The sequence below is a fragment of the Phoxinus phoxinus genome (assembly GCF_949152265.1).
Source record: "Phoxinus phoxinus genome assembly, chromosome: 19".
In the NCBI taxonomy this organism is placed as follows: domain Eukaryota; kingdom Metazoa; phylum Chordata; class Actinopteri; order Cypriniformes; family Leuciscidae; genus Phoxinus; species Phoxinus phoxinus.
In genome coordinates, this window is record NC_136894.1 from 10,657,986 (window position 1) to 10,679,591 (window position 21,606).

Below are 21,606 nucleotides of genomic sequence, written 5' to 3' on the forward strand. Positions count from 1 at the left end.
GAGACAGTGGCTTTAATGAAGGAACCTGGTATATGCGGCTTAATGTCTTCATACCTTCCTATAATGCTTGATCAACATGCATAAGGTTTAGGTGTCTCGCAGAATAGCAAGACAGACATGAAAAACAACTGACACACACGAACATAGAGATCTATTGATTTCATCTTTGTCGCCCTCGTGTGGATATAGGATAAATCGTCTCAAATCGACTCGGTCAAGTACTATATTATCTTCCACTATGGTAATAAAACGTTGTTTTAAGTCAAATATTCCGAGGTTGAGCATTTTTGCTTGAATGTCCACCACTGTCCAACACAATTCGAAGGCCCCTTCATAAAATATATCCGTCAGTATTTCTGGTATTTACGTTATGAGAAAGCTTGAAAAAATAAAAAAACACACACACACGAATAGCCTACTTATTTAGGAGAGGGAAAATATATAGTATCTTTTTATTTTTAATAATAATGTTATTAACATTAATCGGATTAATAATAAAGTATTCATTTGAATCATTTAATTTTTAAGACATCCTGCAGTCCCCAGAATGTTTCTATTGGGTTTCGGGCCCCCTGTTTGAGAATCACTGCAGTAGTTTTTGTTCATATTTTAAATACATTTTTATATATATTTTCTGTTTTCATTTTAATTTCAAAGTTTTAGTAATTTTGTTAGTTTTTTAACGTCTATAGATTTGACCAAATTGTAAATGTTTAGCAGTAAGTTACCTTAATAAACAAAAATAAGAAATGCTGCCTGGGCATCTAGCTGAAGAACAATACGTTTAAGGTTTTTATTTTATTTCAGTTAATGAAAAAACTTTTTATTGTTCTATTTCACAAGGACGAACAACCAAACTTGTAGCCAATTAGATCTAGCATTACAATTACATATTTTACTGCTGTAAATATACATTACATTTGCAAAAGTGTATGAAGGGTAAAAATAAGAAAAGATTTAAGTTTTTAGAAGTTAAGTATTTAGAAGGCAAAATGACATTGAAAGGAGTAAACCACATTTTTTCCCCTTGTAAATGTAATTGTGAAATATTCAAGTTGAATAGCACTTGAATGAAGTGCAAGTTCCTCAAAGCAAGTACCGTGATAAGGTATTTTACTCCCCTACACACACGCACGCACGCACGCACACACACTTTAGCTTGGTTCTTTAAAAAAATCCAAACAATGAGAAACAAAGGCGTGTTCTTTACTCTCCACAAAGTTTACCATAAAAACACCAAATGCAATCCACAGTAATACTTTCCCAAGGTAGACAAATAAAAAAGAAACCCCTGTTGTAAAACAAGGACTAAACCAAACAGGCATATTCTGCCTGGATCTTGACACAATCCTTAAACCAATGAAGGAGAAATGTAAAGTAGAACTTTGTAATGAAGCATTAATGGATTGATTTTAGACGTTATCTGCAATGAGGGCTCTACAAAATGATGCGTGTATAGTTTGCATTATCGTCAATGACATTAAATGGTAGAGGGGAGAAAACATTGGCACATTTGACCAAAATCAAACCATTCAGCAAATATTATAAAATGCAATTAACATGTTAATGCAAATTAGAAACGGCAGAAATAATGGAACATTGATAACTAGTGGATTAAAGTGGGCTCGCTGTTATCTGTGTTTTTCCCCCCCGACACAACACATGGCAACAAGAGGGCAGATGATTTCAATGCCACACTTGGGAATAACAGGTCATATGGTATGCTAACCAATCAGATGGATTCTAGGAGTGGCTGAACATGGCATGGGAAGTGTGTGAGAATATATTAAACAAGATATTTCAAGGCACTGTGTAACATAACAACTGGCAAACAAGACATCATATGTTCAGTTTTTTTTCAACTGGTTTCAACTAAATTCTATTTCAATTTTGTCCGGTAACAAAAAGGACTTGCATTGACCGCAAAATACGACAACATTCCCAAATATTTATGCAGCATTTTTGTCCACAAAAACAATGTGAAAATCAGTCCCTTTTTAAACACGTGGGTTTTTTTTCGTGTCTTCGACATCTTGGAAAACAGCATTAGGAGGAACGAAAAATTTGAAAAAAATATATCTAATTCAGATCCAACACCTGTAATGAAATAAATTGTACCTCCCCGAAAACAGATGTACAATACTATGGTCATAATTAAACTGAAATGTATTCTTAATCACTCCATTGCAACAAACACGACATGTTTTCCATCACTAATACTTGTACCTCATCTCAATACATTTTTCCCTTTTCTTTTTACATTCAATGAACTTAAATAAGTACGCTTACACCAGGGAAGTAAAAGAAGTCATGCCACCATTTCTGGCACATAAAACGGTTCAGATTCAACACAAAGATGAGGTGGTACTAATAAAATCATGAAAGGTCTTGATGAAGACCTCACAAAACGGATATAGGATGACAAAAGAACCACAACAGGCTGAAGTGCCGTTACCAAGAAAAGAACTTCGGTGTAAGAGTTTCAAAAATAACAGGGCAGTTCAGGGCAAGGGCAGTTCTTGTTAATGTGACATCCATTTTTTCCCCTCTAATCCTCCACATACATTAGCAATAACAAAGAAGTCATACTAACAGAGGAGGGGTAAATCAAACAAAAATACTACCCCATTCCATTGGTTTGCATACTGAACTTTTAGACAAATCAAAGAGCAAAGTGGACGATGTGTGTGAACATTCACTTTTTGAGCGGCTGGTAGACGGAGGCATTGGGGTCCAAGCTGGAAGGACTGGTGTCCATGAACTTGGAGGAGTAATGTGGGGTCACAGGGGTCATGTTGTTGGTCTCTGCAGAGTAGGTGATGCTGGGCATGACCGCCATGACTTCTGCGATCTTCTGCTTTAACTCTTTTATCTCCTGATCCTTCTGCAAAATCTGACCTGCGAGCAGGGCAAAAAAAAAGACGATAGGTCAGTGAGAGCGGAAGCAGAAATATAGTCGATATAGAGCTCTATTAGGACAGGGAAAGGGCAGACCTTGAGCAATCTCTAGCTGTCGCTTGGCATCTCCGAGTGCTGAGAAGAGATCCAGTTTAATTCTGGTCTCAGCACTCAGACTGTTCTCCAAGTGCTGGGTCTTGTCCTGCATGGCCGACAGTGCTGACATCAGAACCTCCGTGTCCTTTTCGTTCTCCTTATATTTACGCAGCTCCTGCACAGAGAAACAAAGAGGCGAGGAAGCATATGAAGGTACTTTTTAGTTGTCGAAAAGATTTGAAACTGACAATATGAAACAACATTCACAACTTATTTAACATCCATAATTTGATGTGATTGCTGCGTGAAACATTGTAGGGAAAAACTGTAGGGTGAGATTTTTTTTCTAGCTGATTGATATGACGCTGCTTCCAGACTAGAATAAGAGTTTGCAGCCAATTGTATAGAGCAGTGGTTCCCAACCTTTTTTTGTCTGAAACCCCCTTTTTCCCCAAGAAAATATTTTAGGGCCTCCCTTCACATTTAATGATATTATCGCTCTTGTAAGCTTGCAGCAAGGATGACAAAATATGTTGTTTTCAAACAAACGGTATGTTTACTATAACCAGATATGTTTATGCACAAATAATAGCCTATGATATTGAAAATACAATAACAGAAACATCAGTAGGGCCTTTGTCGTTTAAAAACGTAAGCCTAGGAGTAGTCTATAAATTGGCACTATTTGAAATGCAGTAACAAAAATGTTCACACTGGTGTGTAGGTAAAAAAAGAAAGAATATAGGCTATTACTAAATGACTGCTGTCTGGGACCTCAATACTTGCATGTTATTTGTGAGGCTTTATCAATGTGAGGCTTTATTTTTGACGCTTTTGGCGCTAACTTGCGTTTATTAACAGAATAATGCGTCTTTCGGAAGAACATTGTAGCCGGAACTACTTCTCTCTGTGTACATCTATGACGAGTCACGAAGGTACTGGGCTACTCCGCAGCGGCAGCGATCCGAACCAGTGTAAAATAGTCCCAATGTAAACACTTATTATAGGAGTACCATAGTGGTTCAGGATAAGACAAAAACACAGATTAGAAAATGGATTCATGATGAACTCGCTCATTATATAAATTTTGTAAATTTTTCACAGAAAAAGTAGGGACTTTTATTTAATTCTCATTGCTCAAAACTTTTCAAAATATGACACGACCCCCCCACAAAAAACTCACGCAACCCCCCTGTTGGGAACCGATGGTCTACTCTAGACTCTAGAGGATTAACGTTTTGTTCCAGTAATCAGGCAAAATAAGACCAAAGGTTTTGTCCCAGGAATCAGACCAAATCAGACAAAACATTTTGTTCCAGGAATCAGGCCAAATCAGACCAAATGTTTTATCTATGAATCCAGGCAAATCAAACCAAACATTTTGTCCCAGGAATCAGGTCAAACGTTTTTGTCCCAGGAATCAGACCAAATGTTTTGTCCCAGGAATCAGACCAAATCAGACCAAATGTTTTGTCCCAGGAATCAGACCAAATATAATTTACTTACAAAAAAAAAAAATTACAGTAAAATCAGTAAAAGAAATAAAAAGGTCCAAGGTCTAAACGTATAGAACATTCTTGGACAACCACACGTCAACTTAATTTTATTTATTTATAATATTGCTCTTGGGAAAGCACCATGTCAGCAGGGGTTCCGGCTTACTTGCGCTTTGATTTCTAGCTCTCTGATTAGTTCCTCCTTTAACTTCATGTCGTGCATGAGCTTCTTGCAGTCTGACTCCAGCTCACGTATGCGACTCCTCAGCGAGTCTGTGCATTCCCCTCTGTGAATGGAAGCGAAAGTGAAGCCCACCAGTACAAAGACATAACACAAGACACATAAATGCACACAGAGCTCCATATAATCATTTAAAGGGTATTTTCCACAGAAAATAGTAAAAGTATATGGGGATGGAACAATATTTTTGGGCGAGTTATTCATGTCTTACCTGGAGGCAGCTGCCAGAGCAACAGCACGTGCGGCTGTAGCCTCTTCCATCTTCTTTCTTTTCTTCTCTTCTGCAAGCTGTTTTTCCACGGCGGCTCGCGCTTCCTGTTCTGCCTTGAGCCGCTTCTCCAGCTGCACAATCATTTGCTTGTCCTTTTGCTTGGCCTGCACAGCGTTATGAAGCCTAAGACAGAGAAGCACATAATCAACACTGGCACAAACAACTGCAGGTAGAGTGATGGAAATCTCTATCTCAGGTGTTACCAAAAAAAAAAAAAAAGACTAGATAGTTATTAGCCTTAAAATGGGGTCCAGACTCTTTTTTTAATTTACACTTTTCTTAAACGTTTGAGCTTTTTTAAAATTTTTGATTTTAAGTACAAAAAGGAGCTATACAAATAAAATGTATTATAAAAAAAAAAAAACTCTAACTGGTCAGTTATGACCAGTTAGTTAATTATATATTAATTTATTAATATTTTGAATGAGATTTAATTTTTCTATTTTCCGTTTTCATTTTAATTTTAGTTCTAGGAATTGTATTGTGCTTTTGTGTTTTTTTAAAGCTTTTATTTAATAATTCTATTTAGCTTTATATTTATTTCAGTTTTTTTTTAGTTTATAATTTTAGTCATTTTAGAACTTTATTTCATCAGTTGAAATTAAATAAATCATGAAAATTCTATTTATTTTTTAAGTTTTTATCTAATATTTATATATTTCAGCTTTGTTTTGATTAACGGAAACTATATTTTATTATTTTCTAAACTTGGCAGTCTTGTCTAATGGTCTTTATGCAGGTGTAAATTATTGTCCCTACCTGCAACCTGTTACATTTGTCAGCGCTGATAAAGACTGACCTCTCACAGCGATTTGTGATAATCAATGATGAATTTTGAATCTTACATATTTACAGTCGGCATGAAACGGAAGGTGCGATAATCTTTTCTTTTTAGCCTACCGTATATCTGAGTGAAATGGTGATTTAATGGTGACTTAAACTGACACTATTCATACTCAGTGAAAAATAGACCATAGACTAGTGGTCCAGGTAATCAAAGTTTGGCCCTGTCCTAAATGGTACACTTCATTTGCACTTACGGTCTAGTCCCATTTGTTATTTTAGGTTTCAGAAGTGTGCTTTGCGGACGCTGTGCACCCTCGATGGGCACTTTTGCTGAGCCTGCACTGACTTCCACCTGACAGTCAAAGCAGCGTTACGCAGCAAACTTGCAGACTCGTAGGAAGACCGCGAGTGTTTAGGGTACCATTTGAGACAGGGTCTTAGAGCCCCCGGTTTAAAATTTGTATTTGCATATTTCTCACTTGTTTTGCAGTAACTCGTTTTCCTGGCGGAGCTGCCCCAGCTCAGAGCGCATGCTTCTCTCGGCACTGCTCAGAGAGCTGATCTGACTGCGCAGGTCTTGCTCCACCTGTCTGCTCGCCTGCAGGTCAGCCTTCAACTTCTTTATGTCCTGCTCAAGCCTGAAAAACAGAGAAAAAGTGAATAAACAGAACAAACACACTCCAATGGCTCAACCGGACCACAGTAGTTGCTGCATGAGGAGTCTTACCGCACTAATGCATCTGGCTTACTGAGCTGGTTGTTAGGTATACAGTTCTCCATCAGATCTCTGTGAGGTGCAAGGTTCTTCCCTGCACACTTCTGTTTCTTTTCGCTCCTGCTGGATGAGGAGGATGGTACGCTGCCATTGGTGGAGCTGTGGCTACGGGGGGAGGAGTTTTTGTAATGTTTAGAGGGGGCAGATCCTCCTCCTCCACCGCCTACCTCCTCTTTTAGGAACAGGTTCTCTGCGCTGCCGCCGAGCTCATTGTTGAGTCTCTTAGTGTTTAGGTGGTTCTCCATATACTCAATGTCCTGTAGTTTAGCATCCACAGTCTGTAAGATGTTGTTGTTTATTCCTATGCTGTGCTGCTGCTGTTTTTTGTCTTTCCCCCCATCTTTGCCCTTCTCCTTGTACTCCAGTTCAGGCAGAGAGATGGTCAGTTTCTTGGTATTAGCAGTGCCGTTCTGAGCCACTAACACAGAGTCTGCTTCAGACATGCCTTTTGAAGTGGCTGCCAAATAAATTAAAGAGAGATTTTAAGGATACAAAGCAATGCTGTCTGACTGCTATGACTTCAAATGAAAAATACAAATTGGAAAGCATCATGCAAATTAATAGCTTTGTAATACTACCATAATGACTTATTTATTTTTGCACTATGTGTAATGTGTGCAGTATGAAAATCTGCTGCAAGGATGGAACATTAGGCAAAATGTGTGGTATACATCCAAAGCACACAGCGTGGAGTACACCAAACTTGACCCTTTCATTCCCAGCGTGATATCAACTAGGACTTTGAACATATTTTTGATAGTTACCAACATTACAAGCATTGTGTAATAAAAACGTTTTGGGTCATTAAGATACGTTTTTAAAAGAAGTTTCCTATGCTCCCCAAAACGGCATTTAATCAAAAATGTGTAATATTGTGAAAAATACTGAAAAACATTTTCTATTTGGATATATTAATTAGATTGAAAGTTTAAAGTTGAATTTTCAGCATCATTACTCCAGTCTCCAGTGCATTACATATGCTTTATGAGTCTTGGTTGTGGCAAATAAAGTTTAAGAGTTACCACAGTTATAGTTGACAGGATAATTCCTGTCATGTTTCATGTAAACTAATTATGAATGAATGTATCGTTTGTCGCACAGTCATTCTTACAGGTTATTCGTTGTATATCCTTTTCGATAAAGTGAAAAAAGTATACATTGTCATTTGCAGTGTCGTGTTTAAAATACAAAATAAAAATAAAATGAAGTGTAGAAATGTCTTACTGATGACAAAACAGAAGATTCAGGAGAACAACAAATGTCTTAGATCAAAATAATAACAAAAGCAGCGTCCTCTACGTGCTTTTATTCGTATCCGGGAATCCGCTGCATTAACCAAATGGTAAATACACGAAGCAAAGGAAAGAAAAGCAAATAACAACTATTCACAGTTTGACTGCTGCACTATAGTACAAAAACTCAGTCAGTCGAGGTCAGACGTGACCCGTGTGTGAAAACGAACACATTGAAGAGCTGCTTTATAGTAGAAAATCAAGTTGTACGTCTGATGAAACAAGACACTGATTTTCATATTTAATACAGTAAAAGTTGCTTGATTTTAAGCAATCCGTTTTATAAAGTGCTATATAAATAAACGTGACGTGACTTTACTAGAGTGCCGAATTGCAGAGCTCGTGGTAACATATCCACGGTGCTATGATCAAATGCTTTTCTTATGCTTTATTAAAAATTCTTGCTGTTTTCTCAATTTTGTTGCGCGTTTATTTTGTTATTGAGAGGAAAGCGTGCAGAACATATTTACATATTCATCTAAACGCTGTTCATCTAAACATATTCATGCTTCATCTGTTCGATACGGTATATCGCTGGCCAAGTATTTTAAAATTCGTTTTACCCCTAAACGAAAAAGAACTTGCCGTGAGTATCAGAGGTGTCAAGTAACGAAGTACAAATACTTCGTTACATTACTTAAGTAGAAAATTTGGGTATCTATACTTTACTGAGTAATTATTTTTCAGCCGACTTTTTACTTCTACTCCTTACATTTTCACGCAATTATCTGTACTTTCTACTCCTTACATTTTAAAAATAGCCTCGTTACTCCTATTTCATTTCTGCTTGTTTTAGATCTGAGTCCCGCCTCCTGAACACACATCGCTAAACTGATTGGCTTTGTGTTTTCTTTCTAACTTGTGAGAGGCTGTCCGCGCGGCGCGCTGTAGTTACATTTGGTTGTGCAAAGCGGCAAAACTCCTCCGAAGGAAACCTACTGTAAATGCGGTAAGCGAGGGAGAAATGATGAATCAACAGTTTTGTGCTCAAGAATACGGGGCAAATCGCGTCAAATATTGCTTTGGGGACAGCCGTTTTTACAATATTGCCTACTGTATGACAATCGCGGGATAAGTGGCAAACATAATCGTTAGTGTGTGTGAGAAAGAGGAGAGAGAGTGTGTGTGTGTGTGAGAGAGAGAGAGAGAGAGAGAGAGAGAGAGAGAGAGAGAGAGAGAGAGAGAGAGAGTGTGTGTGTGTGTGAGAGAGAGAAGAGAGAAAGTGTGGAGAGAGAGAAGGTGTGTGTGTGTGGGAGAGAGTGAGAGAGTGCGCGTGTGTGTGTGTGTGTGTGTGTGTGTGTGTGAGAGAGAGAGAGAGAGGAGAGAGAGAGTGTGTGTGTGAGAGAGAGAGAGGAGAGAGAGAGTGTGTGTGTGTGTGTGTGTGTGTGTGTGTGCACGCAACCATTATAGTGTCAAAATATCCCCACAAAGATGGCAATATCCGAAATCCTTATATGCAGCTGAAACAGGTAGCCTAGTGCCTCACAAGTTTTTCAACATTTACATTTTAATATATATAACATTATAGTCATTATGGCCTTAGAATATTTTTTTTTTGGGATGCACTATAGGCCCCTTTGGCGCAGTCTAAGTTTTTGTCCTTAATGGCATTTTTTGCCTTGCATTACTTTTACTTTTATACTTTAAGTAGTTTTAAAATCCAGTACTTTTACACTTTTACTTGAGTAAAAAGCTTGAGTTGATACTTCAACTTTTACAAAAGTCATTTTAAACCCTAGTATCTGTACTTCTACTTGAGTAATGAATGTGAATACTTTTGACACCTCTGGTGAGTATATCAGTCTTTATGTGTCAAAAGACCAAGGAACATTATTGTTTATGAATTCATAACTCTTTTTTTTTTTTTATAAACCGACCTCAAACTTTTGCATATGAACGGTCATCAATCATATGGTAATGAGATCATGGTTGTGAAGTCAATGCCTTGTTGATTTTTGACTGACCCATTTTTTGTCTTTGTGTCAGTTAATATTGTATTATCATAATAGCCAAATGGCAATCTTACCCTCCTCTGTCTCTCGTTCCTGTCTCTGAAGCATCTGTTGTTCTGGGGGCAGGGCCTGCTGTAGGAGCTGCATGTAGAACTCATTTTCCTTCTGCACCTCCTTTTGCTTCCGCAAACGCATCTTATAGCTCACGTAACTCTTGAAGCCGAAGCCCAGCGTCACCACGGGATAGCCAATGCTGTAACCAAAGGGTTAGAACAACATGTTACAGAATACAGAAGAAGAAAAAAAGGATTGGAACAACAAGTGATGACTCAACATCAGACACCTTCAAATAGTGGCAACACTCCCATGTGCTGCTATGGAGACGCCATCAGTGTGTTTACAAATACAAAACTGACTGCTGCACTACAGGTAGTACAGTTACATCAGATATTTACTACATGTTGAAAAATAAAAAAAAATTGTGAAACTATATGTGGTGTGAGATTTCATAAACCTTTAAAGAGGACCTATTATGCCCTTTTTCAAAGTCATTTTCACATATTTTACATTGCAGCACCTCTCTTCCCAGTCTGTCTGTATTAACACAGCTTAGTACTGATCTCAATGAAGCCCCTCCTTCCGAAAAGCGCAGTGTGCTCTGATTGGCTGGACCAGTCAAGTCAAGTCACCTTTATTTATATAGCGTTTTTTACAATACAGATTGTATCAAAGCACCTTCACAGTGATAACATGAAAATAATACAAGTGTGTTGTGATTGGTCAACCACTTTGATCGCGTGTGGAAATGTCACGCCATAACAGCGAGTTTCAACACACTACAAACGCAACTCAACCAGGCTTCGCCCCTTTTTTTGCATATGCTTTGAGCAGGAATTATTTAAATGAGGAATATTGTGATGTGTACATTCCTGGAAGAACACTCAAGACTACAATTGATGAATTTCAGGGAACTCCAAAAAAGTGCTTACTTTGAAAGCCATTGTGCTTTTTAACTTTGGAGACCTTTTTCATGCTCAAACAGCAACATTACACACTAAAGAAAGTTGAAAATGTAAAAATAAATAAAAATAGGACACCTTTAAAATTATACAAACCTTCATGACTTAATTAAAAACATATGTTGTGAAGAAAGTTCATGCTGTTTTGTGTTTGTTTTATTGAAAAGAGCAGCATGAACATACTTCATAATTTCTCCTCTTATGTACCATAACTGAAAGGAAGTCATATTGGTTAGAAACGACATGAGGGCAAGTATGCATCAAACAAATCTTACCAGTGAGCTGCAAATGGACGGCAAAGGTCTACATGAAAATGTTTCAAATCCTTGAATCGGATGGCTGCTTCGATGTAGACGAAAAGAATCCAGAGAGAGACAGTGGGCAGACAAACACCTCGCTCTGTAAAGAAAGAAAATAGAAAAACTATGTATAGCAGTCGACAATTGATCTCTAGCTTGCCGTTAATAGTTATGACATTCTTACGGCATATATAGGAATGCATAATTATTCAAAATATAACGACTTCTAGCCCATTAGTGACCTTTGGGGTCATCAGTGAGGTTAAATAAAAGGCAACTGATTGTGTGGCAGATCAACAACGTCACCGGTTTCACAAAACAAGCTCTAGGCTGCAAACAAAACCCCAGCTTGCTGAAAGCACCCTCTCTTGTTGAGACACGCTGCAAGTTGTGTGTCAGCAGGAGCAATCACAGTCGCAGCTCAAGGCATATTGAAACGGTTTTCAAGCAACAATCACTCAGTGTCAGCAATTATTTTCCTCCTCTCTCCTGAGGTATCACTGAATCGACCCAAGAAAAGGACATAATGACAGGAGCACTCAAAAATCAATCAAATACCTCTGCTGTTTAAACTCAAGAGCAAGGAAAATCTCTACATGGAGGCATATATTCAGCAAGGATGCATTCAATTAATTAAAAGTGATAATAAAGACATATAGAAGGTTACAAAATACTTCTATTTCTAATGAATGCTGTTTTTTGGAACTTTCTATTCATCAAAGTATCCTGAAAAAAAGTATCATGGTTCAACATTCATGCTAATAATAATAATAAGAAGAAGAAATGTTTCTTTCTGCATATTAGAATGATTTCTGAAGGATCATGTGACACTGAAGACTGGAGTAATGATGCTGAAAATTCAGCTTGGCCATCACAGGAATAAATTACATTTTAAAATACATTTTTAAGATACATAGAAAACATTTAGATTATTAAGCTACTATTTTTAAATGTACAATAGTACAGATTTGACAATATTACAGTTTTACTGTATTTTAGATCAAATAAGTGCAGCCTTTATGAACATTAAGAGACTTTTTCCAAAAAATAAATAAATAAATAAAAAAAATCGTACCAACCCCAAACTTTTTAGAGAAAAAAGGCCACTTGCTCAGTTTTCTTTTACGCAATCATCAAACATATTTAAGATGAACAACAGTCTAGACTCTAGAGAGATCTAAATGGTATCGTTTGCATAAGAAAAGCCCTTGCAACATCTCCCTCTCTAGTAACTGCCAGGGAAGTGAATAGTTGCGTAATATTTAGCAGAATCCTCCTTAATTATGCTACTGAATAATAAGTGACAAAGGCTTTTGTGCACTTACACACTAGCAACACCTCTGGGAGTATATCAGACAGGAATGTGGAATTATTGGGTTTCTGGAAGCACAACTGGATCCACATGTCTGCACTTTGTATTAGTCAATGGATGCCAATGGCAAAGCTTGCAACTTTCAGTTGCATGATGGAGCATCACTTCCGCAAACACTTGCCACGCACCATCCCCATCCAATCAATACATTCCCAGCATTCTCTAACATTCAATCAGCTCTAATGTGTCAGTGCCCTCACTCCTAAAAAGATACTCATGGAAAGTATGACGGGTGCTTGAGCAGTGTTGACTTACCTGTATGCCACACGTACTGTACCCAGACATACGTGCTGGCAGCGAAGAACAGCCATTGTTTAGGGATGAACAGGAGGCAGATGATGTCTGACGTGAATGCGACACACACAAAGAACACAGAGAACGCCTATGGGATAAGAGAAGAAAAGAGTAGAGATAATTGATTTAACCAGTGTAGAACATGTCACTCAAAGACATCAAGACTGGTTTACAAAGGACCAAGACGACAGTGAGCCATTAGTTGCTCAATTACACAACGCTGGGAATTCAAACACTCACCAATCCCTGATATCTAAAGGAATCATAAACACTCCTGATGAAGAGCCAGAAAGGCCACAGATACTCGAACCTGAAGTCCAGCACGAAATCAGCCAGCAGAACCAGCGCCCAAACGACCAGGAACTTCAGGTACAGAAAGGTACTGCCAGATCAAAAGAAATTCATAATATTAACAAATAAATAAAACACATATTAAAGTCTATGTCTTAGGCAAACCCTTTCTATAAATGAATTTCAATTACTGGAATCCAGATTCCATGATTACTTAATAGCCTAAGCGTTTATAAATTCAGTGCTAGGGAGAATACATTTATTTGATATCAATAGTAAAACATTAAAATGAAGAAAATATATATATTAAATAATACAATAATAAATATTATACTTATTTGTGTGCAAAAAGAAACTTATGCGAGTATCCATGCAGATCATAACCACAGATATTTACATTCACTATAGACATTTCCATGACTTTCTACACATTACATTTCCATGACCTTTTCGGGTTATTTTCAGTGTTTTTCAGAACTATGGGAATCCCGCATGTTAAAACTATTAAAATATACAAAGCCAAAATGAGGTCTTGGCAGAGTATATCTTGGTAGTGTGTTTATATAAACACATTTCAGATGGACAGCAGATATAAAGTTTCAGTCAACAGCAACACAGTGTCATGTGGAAGTTGAACAAACCAAAACTTGCAGGATCAAGTTGCACACAGGGTTTAATCTACACATCTTTCTAGAAGGAAACAGTCAACAATCAGTTTGAATTAGGATTCCTTCATAACATTCACCTGACACCTATATATTATATATATATATATATATATATATATATATATATATATATATATATATATAAAAAGAGCGTACGTGTCAAAAACGTTACAATAACGTGGCAAAAACATTTGGCAGCTTAGTTGGTTTCTGGTAGACTATCTAGGACCAGCAACACAATGTTGATCAAGCTGTTTTTCTTTTTAACATGGCACATTCTTAAAAATAAAGATTCCAAAATGAGGTATTCAAAGTGACACCATAAAGGACAGATTTTGGTTCCCCAAATAACTTTTCAGTTCTTAAAAGTAAAACAATATTTTACACGTGAAGACCATTTGAACAATTTAAAAAAGCATTTTGTGCAACAAAAAGGTTCCATGGATGTTAAAGGTTTTTCATGTAACCATCAGTTCCAACAAAGAACGTTTATTTTTAAGAGTAGCTGGTTGACCAGCCAATGACCAGCTAAAAATCACCAGCTACCATGATCCAAAAACAAGCTGGATCTTCCAGCAAGACATAGTGATGATGATGATGATGGCTATAAAAGGCAACTGCACAACCTGAAGAACATTCATAACATGGCCAGGGCTAAATATAATGCTTATTAATCCAAAACGCTAAAGCCCATGCACTACTGAAGCCCATGGATGATACACGAAAACCAGCATCCACACATATTATGCTTTACTGAGAGGAGTCAGAGGTATCTTGGTCTAAACTGCAGTCAGGCCGGAGTTGAATGATCACATTGAACTGTGATCTGTATCTGACTGTGACAGCTCACATACAGCCAAGCTCAGTTCAGAGACGCCATTACGGTGCGGTCGAGTGGCCGTGCGGTTCCCTGTCCGTACCTGCTGTGAATACCCTCGGTGATTCGGTTCCGTTTCAACGGGCGACGGAGTTTGCTGCAGTCCGCATTGCGCCGCTTCATTCTCCACTCTTTAGATTCCTGTAACTTCAAACACTCGAGGGAAACTACGTGAGCGTCCTAATACTGATGCGCATCGCTACGCCAATGCGAGGATGTCAGTGTTTTCCTCCTTTCAGACACGAATAAATAAATAAAAACACTCTGCGTGAGGCCCTCCCATTTTTATTCTGGAAGCCTCGTGACGTAACGACGCCGTGCGCTACGTTCGCAAGTCAAGATGGCGGCGTCCTGAGCAGTCAACTCTTCTGCTTGATTTTCATTATTATTTTGTAGAGGTAAGTGTTAATATTGACATAAACTGCGGATAGGAAGGTTTGCATAATCATACTCAAGTAAAAGTGGTGGCATATTATGTAAAGCTTGTGTATATAAGTAGGGCACATTCGATCACTCCAACACATGCCTTCAGCCATGCTTGAAACAAGAATTTGTTGGGACATGTCGCGAGAATAAATTATTATTTGAATAAAAGTTTTGCAATTAGATGTGTTTGCGAAGTTATGTTTATGTTTATTAAGATTGGTTGATTGTTTCGCGTGTAAGTCACTCACAGATTGTGTTGGTTTCACGAAGCTGATCATGTCAACATTGTATTTGCGTTGAATAGTTATTACAATATAACATACGCACACAGACCTTTTACTTGGCCATCTAATTTTTAACTGATGTGTTGTGATGTTAAATAATTTAAGTGATTATTTTGTATTGATTTAATGATGTACTCAATACTCAGCATTATTTTCTTGTAACACACAAATACTTTTTGTAAATTGCTAGTATATACTGCAAAGAAGTAGCCTATTTTATGCTCACCAAGCCTGCATTTATTTGATCAAAAATACAGAACAAACAGTAACATAATGAAATATTATTACAATTTAAAATAATATTTATTTTAATTTTAATATACTTTAAAATATAATCAATTTATGTGATGCAAAGCTGAATTTTCATCAGCCATTACTTCAGTCTTCAGTCACATGATCCTTCAGAAATCATTATAATAGGCTGATTTATTATCAATGTGGAAAGAGTTTTGCATTTGCAACTTCTATTTTTTATAACCTGTGATATTTTTTTCAGGATTCTTTAATGAATAAAAAGTTTAAAAGGACAGCATTTATTTAAAATAGAAATATTTTGTAACAATACACTACCGTTCAAAAGTTTGGGGTCAGTAATATTTTTTTGTCTTTCTTTTTTTAAAATAAATTTAAACTTTTATTCAACAAGGATGTGTTAAATTGATAAGAAGGGCTAGTAAAGATTTATACTTTGAATAAATGCTGTTCTTTTTAAATGTTTTATTCATCGAGTCATGTAGATCACAGGTTCCAAAAAAAAAATATTAGAATGATTTCTGAAATATCATGTGACACTGAAGACTGGAGTAATGGCTGTTGAAAATTCAGCTTTACTTCACATAAATAAATTATATTTTAAAGTTTAAATGGAAAACCATTATTTTAAATTGTAATAAAATTTCACAATGTTTTTTCTGTATTTTTAATCAAATAAATGCAGGCTTAATGATCATAAGACCTAATTCAAAAACATTTAAAATAGTAATGTTTCCATACTTTTGACCGGTACTGTGTGGTATTTATGTGCACCAAGACCTTGTGTCTGTGAGCAAGTAACGACCCTAGACTAAAATTGAAATGTGGAGATCACATAACTTCATGATGTGAAAACATAAAACATAACCAAAAATCACATTTTTATTAGCATGCTTACACCACCTGTTGCTTTTCTCAATCCAGCTTTCAGAAAGTACATAAAGATGCCTGCGGTACTGAACCTCAGCAATGAGGTGGTCAAGATGAGGCCGGAGGTTAAAAGGGTGAAGGTGCTCCTCATCCGTAAACTCGCCCGTCAGATCTCAGCCTTGGAGAAGAAGAAAGGAAATGAGGCAGACGTGGAGAAGTTCCGCAGGCGAGCGGCGAGGCTTCGGGAGGAGATCCATGAGCTGAAAGTTGTTGTGCCTGACAGCGTCACCAAGGCCGCCTTACAGAAGGACATCAGCTTTGACAAAGTGTGCCGGAATAAAGAGGCCAGCCTGACCGAGCGGGCCACCGCCCGCATCGCCACTCATCCACAGTTCAGCAAGAGAATCCAGAACATAAAAGCAGCCATCAAAGCTTTCAAAGATGAGAGAATAAATGCAAGAAAAGCAGGAAAACAAGGAAAAGACAATGCAGAAAGTGTCACGTTGCTAGATCAGCCACAAGCAGATGATGATGATGTTGGTTCAGAGAAATCAAACGGTGATAATGAGAAACTGACAGAGGAGGTGGGTGATAAAAACACAGATGAACAGCAAGAGGAGATTGATGGTTCCTCACAGGAGAGCCAGAAACCCAGTAAGGAGACATTAAAAGAACAGACCGATCCGTGCCAGAATGAAGAAACATTAACAGTTGAGGTTGGTGTAATTTTAAATTGCATGGTGTTTATGAAATTATTTTAGATTAGAGTACAGGTTAAATAATTAGTCTAGCTATAAAAAAAAAAAAAAAAAACTACAGGTTAACTTACTTTAAAGGAAAAGTTAACTTAAAAAATTCTGTCATCATTTACCCTCAAGTTGTTCCAAACCTGTATTATTTCTTTCTTCTGCTGAACACAAAGGAAGATATGTTGGAGAATGTCAGTAACCAAACAGTTGGTAGGCCCCCATTGACTTCCATAATACTATGGAAGACAATGGGGTCTATTAACTGTTGGGTTACCGACATTCTTCAAAATATCTTCTTTTGTGTTTTCATGGCCAGTTTCCCAAAGTTGGAAAATAATCGGAAAGTTTGAAATTGTAAAGCAAACCTAAAAAATAGATTTGTACTTATTTAGAATAAAACAGGAAATGTAAGATTTTGGGGAAAAAAACTGGGATTTGATATTAAAACAAGTATTGAAACTTTAAAAATAATGATTCACTTTTCTAGTTAAGAATGGTTTAGTCCAGATACACCATGGTTCAAAAGTTTGGGGTCAGTAAGATAAAAAAAAAAAAAAAACAGAGAGAAATTAATACTTTTATTCAGCAAGGATGCATTAAAAAATGACTTTTATAATGTTACAAAAGATTTCTATTTCAAATGCAGTTGAACTACTATTCATCAACGTCATCCACACAACAAATATGACATTGTTTGAGATGTCTTGGTAATGACAACTTGACATTACCAAGACAACATAAATTGTCATAAATATGTCATAAACATGTCATAGCAGATTAATTATCAAACTTAAGAAACCACTTAGCTTTACGTGTTAACATTACATTAAACTGTCATGTGGTTGGTTTTGACATTGGCTGTCATGAGGCCATTATAAACTGTGTCATGAATATTTTTCTTGACCTCAACTACAGTGGTACAAATTTAATTTGTCATTAAAATGTTATAATGGCCTCATGACAGCCAATGTCAAAACCAACCACCTGCCAGTTTAATGTAATGTTAACCCATAAAGCGAAGTGGTTTCTTAAGTTTAATAATTAATCTGCTATGTCATGTTTGACATATTCATGTCAGGTTGTGTTGTTTTAGTAATGTCATGACAAAGACACTGACAGGTTATGATGTATTGGTTTATGCCAAGGTGTCATAACAAAGACATCTCAAACAATGTCATATTTGCATTAAAAATGTCATAATTGAGCGAATGATACTTAATGACAGTTGTCATAAACATGTATAAAACCTCCTTCATATTCATGACATGTATCATGTCATGATTATGAAGGTGTCATGTCAGTCTTATGCACACCCCTTCAAGTAAAGTGTTACCCAATGTTTTTTGCGAGACCATGATATAAACGATAGAGCATAATATAAAACGATAGGCTTTTTATATCGTCCATCATATATATCGTCATATCGCACGGCCCTAATTGATTATAATAAGACATGTTTCTTGAACAGCATATTAGAATGGTTTCTAAAGGATTGCGTGACACTGAAGACTGGAGTAATGATGCTAAAAACTAAAATAAATTCCAATGGAAAACAGTCATTTGAAATGTTAATGCAGCTTCATGAGCATAAGAGAGTTTCAACATTCTTGCTTCTTAAAATTATTGTTGTATATATGCACTGTGCACCTTTACAATAATAATTTTTGCAGCTGCTGTCTTTATAAAATAAATAATTTCAGAATGGATTCTCCCTACTGTACTGAAATTGTAAAGAACCGTGACCCCAAAACTGATGTACATACTTCAGAAAAACAATTTTGTGTTCCACTGAAAAACAACCGCTTATAAGTTTGGAATTAAAATGAGTAAATAATGACAGAATATTCCTTTTTAGATAAATTGTTCCTTTGAACGTCATGCTTTTATTCAAGATTTAAACTCTTGCAGTAAACATCATTTCTCTAAAGAACCCTTTACATGAAGATTATTCTGAAAATAAAATGCCTCTTACAGGACTCGTCTGAAACAGTGGCCATCCCAATGGAGGTGATCAGAATGAGGAAGGAAGTGAAGAGGACGAGGGTGCTGATCATCAGTAAAATGGCAGAGCAAGTGGCAGCTCTGAAGAAGAAGAAGGGTCAGGAAACCGAGGAGAAGGAAAGCCAAGAGAGAGCAGCTGGAATCCTGAAAGAAATCCAGGCTTTAAGGAGTCTTAAACCAGATCAGGTGACCATGATGGCACTTCAGGAGAACGCTGAGCTTGAGAAGATTTTACAGGACCCTCAGGCAAGCCCATTGGACAGAGCCATCGCACGTATCATCACACATTCCCGCTTCGTCAACAAGCTCCAGAAGGTCAAAGAAGCCATCGAAGAAGAAAGAGTTAAGGCTGCGAAAGCTGAGCAGAGAAAAATTGACAGACGGGACATGCTGCAGTCCAAAAATGAAGATAAGAAACCAGAGGATGACGACAAAGATGACATCAAGGAGGATGGTGACCTAGTAGAGGAAAAATCAAAGAGTTTTTCCACTGAGATCAATAAGTCTGGTGTTATAGAGCCAACCGAGAGTAAAGACCCTGATGCTTTTGAATTACCACCATCCGAGATTATCACAACACCTTCAGAAAACTCCAGCGGGGTCGAAGTTAACTCACAGAATATAGAGGTCACGGCTCCAAATGTCCAAAGTTCTCCTGAAAAGTCTTCAACTGTAAGTAGCACAAAGTCTACGCCACCAAAGAACGTTAGTAAAGCAGTAGAGGAAAAATTGAAGAGTTTTTCCACTGAGATCCATAAGTCTGGTGTTGTAGAGCCAACCGAGAGTAAAGACCCTGATGCTTTTGAATTACCACCATCCAAGATCATCACGACACCTTTAGAAGACTCCAAAGGGGTTGAAGTTAAATCACAGACTGCAGAGGCCACGGCTCCAAATGTCCAAAGTTCTCCTGAAAAGTCTTCAACTGTAAGCACCACAAAGTCTACGCCGCCGAAGAACGTTGATAAAGCAGACAAAGAAATGGAGATCACCTTAATGTCACAAAAGAAACAAGACCTACCTGAGGCCAAGAGGCTTGAGGCAGATGAAGAGAGCGATTTATCAGATGATGAGGAAGAGAAGGAATATTTCGATGACAGCACAGAAGAACGTTTCCGTAAGCAATCGTCTCAGTCTGAAGACAGTGAAGATGACGACTTCTTCCTGGGCAAAGTGAGCAAATTCAAGAAACGGAAAAGTAACCAAGGTAAAGTCGAGGAGAAAAAGAGTGAGCTTCAAGAACCTGACAAGGAGGCCACCAGCAAACCTCACGAGACAAACCTCGAAAAATTAAAGTCTGTGTTTTGCTCAGCTTTGTCCAAATCCACCGTCTCCTCTCAGAAAGCAAAGTATGGGTCTTCGTCTCACAATGACGGGTCAATACCTCCTCGATTCCAGAACCAGAGGAAAGGTCCTGACAGTAGGATGAAAACATCTCAATATAAAGGCCAAGACCATGGCGCTGACAGGAGGATGGTTCCTTTCAAACCTAACAGACAGACTTTTAAAGTTCCTGGACAAAGGCAAGCGGGACCGTCAGGGGGAGGGAGGGGAAGGTCACAGTTCGAGCAGTATCAGAACCAAAATCCCAGAGGTCCACCTGGAAACATGTCAAATCCACCACAGCAGTCCCTTCATCCCTCATGGGAGGCTAGCAGGAAAAGAAAAGAACAGCAGGCACAAATCACAGTATTCCAAGGGAAAAAGATCCGATTTGATGATGATGATTAAGAAATGTCTGCTAAAGTTCATTTAATGCTTTCATGTTTTGATTATAATTCTTCCTGTTAACTAATATATATAGTGAGAATTTGTATTAAAACACAGAGATAAAACAGAATTGTTCTTTGTTTCTTTACAATGAAGTGCTGTTAAAAGCCAGTGTGAATTTCCTGTTATATGTATTCCATTTATTTCATAGATAAAACTGTTAAAGTTTTTTTCTTTTTCAAGTATCATTAAAATACTTTTATAGTATTTATTATTATTTTGAAGTGGTATTTATTTTAATGTTCCATTTCAATTTTAAAGTTTTAGTATTTGTGTTGTGGTTTTGTCACATAGTTTTTATCTTTTATTTGTTTTATTTCAGTTTTGGTTAGAGTACTAGAAATTGAAATGTATGCTGTATTATACACTGAAATAAAATAAGTTTAAACCTTAACTGATAAAAAAATCAGTTCATATTTATTTTATTTCAATTAACGTAAATGTTTTTTTAATATATATTAACTTTAAGATAACACTGAGCTTTTTATGAGCTCCTGTGGATCTGTCTACTGTTTGTTTAATATTTATGTATATCGAGATCTGTCTACTCCGTTAGCATTTAGCCATGTGTTTTTCCATTTGTCCTGTGTCGCATATCTAGCGCCTTCTAGAGGGCAAACCGGTGTA

The 21,606-nt window shown here is 37.2% G+C and overlaps 2 protein-coding genes across 2 annotated transcripts; one reads left to right on the forward strand and one right to left on the reverse strand.

Annotated features, from left to right (window-relative positions):
* Positions 1–1,170: 1,170 nt before the first annotated feature.
* On the reverse strand, positions 1,171–14,919 carry maco1a (macoilin 1a). The gene is made up of 11 exons (XM_079591296.1): positions 14,671–14,919; positions 13,032–13,173; positions 12,753–12,879; positions 11,102–11,225; positions 9,882–10,060; positions 6,516–7,020; positions 6,268–6,426; positions 4,943–5,125; positions 4,657–4,777; positions 2,995–3,169; positions 1,171–2,898 (listed from the first exon to the last, which is right to left on the reverse strand). The coding sequence occupies exons 1-11, from the start codon at positions 14,748–14,750 to the stop codon at positions 2,696–2,698; spliced, it is 1,998 nt and encodes a 665-aa protein (XP_079447422.1). The 5' UTR covers positions 14,751–14,919; the 3' UTR covers positions 1,171–2,695.
* On the forward strand, positions 14,688–21,378 carry srfbp1 (serum response factor binding protein 1). Its single transcript, XM_079591295.1, has 3 exons — positions 14,688–15,025; positions 16,514–17,175; positions 19,183–21,378. Exons 2-3 carry the CDS (start codon positions 16,534–16,536, stop codon positions 20,938–20,940), a joined length of 2,400 nt encoding a protein of 799 aa, XP_079447421.1. The 5' UTR covers positions 14,688–15,025; positions 16,514–16,533; the 3' UTR covers positions 20,941–21,378.
* The last annotated feature ends 228 nt before the right edge of the window (positions 21,379–21,606 follow it).

Excerpts from the sequence above, each read along its gene's own strand:
- maco1a (XM_079591296.1), bottom strand. The coding sequence starts at position 14,750 with ATGAAGCGGCGCAATGCGGACTGCAGCAAACTCCGTCGCCCGTTGAAA. Across the intron at positions 12,880-13,031 it reads CCTTTAGATATCAGGGATTG|GCGTTCTCTGTGTTCTTTGT; the intron begins GTGAGTGTTTGA and ends CTTATCCCATAG. Across the intron at positions 11,226-12,752 it reads ACAGTACGTGTGGCATACAG|AGCGAGGTGTTTGTCTGCCC; the intron begins GTAAGTCAACAC and ends CTTTCTTTACAG.
- srfbp1 (XM_079591295.1), top strand. The coding sequence starts at position 16,534 with ATGCCTGCGGTACTGAACCTCAGCAATGAGGTGGTCAAGATGAGGCCG. Across the intron at positions 17,176-19,182 it reads AAGAAACATTAACAGTTGAG|GACTCGTCTGAAACAGTGGC; the intron begins GTTGGTGTAATT and ends TGCCTCTTACAG.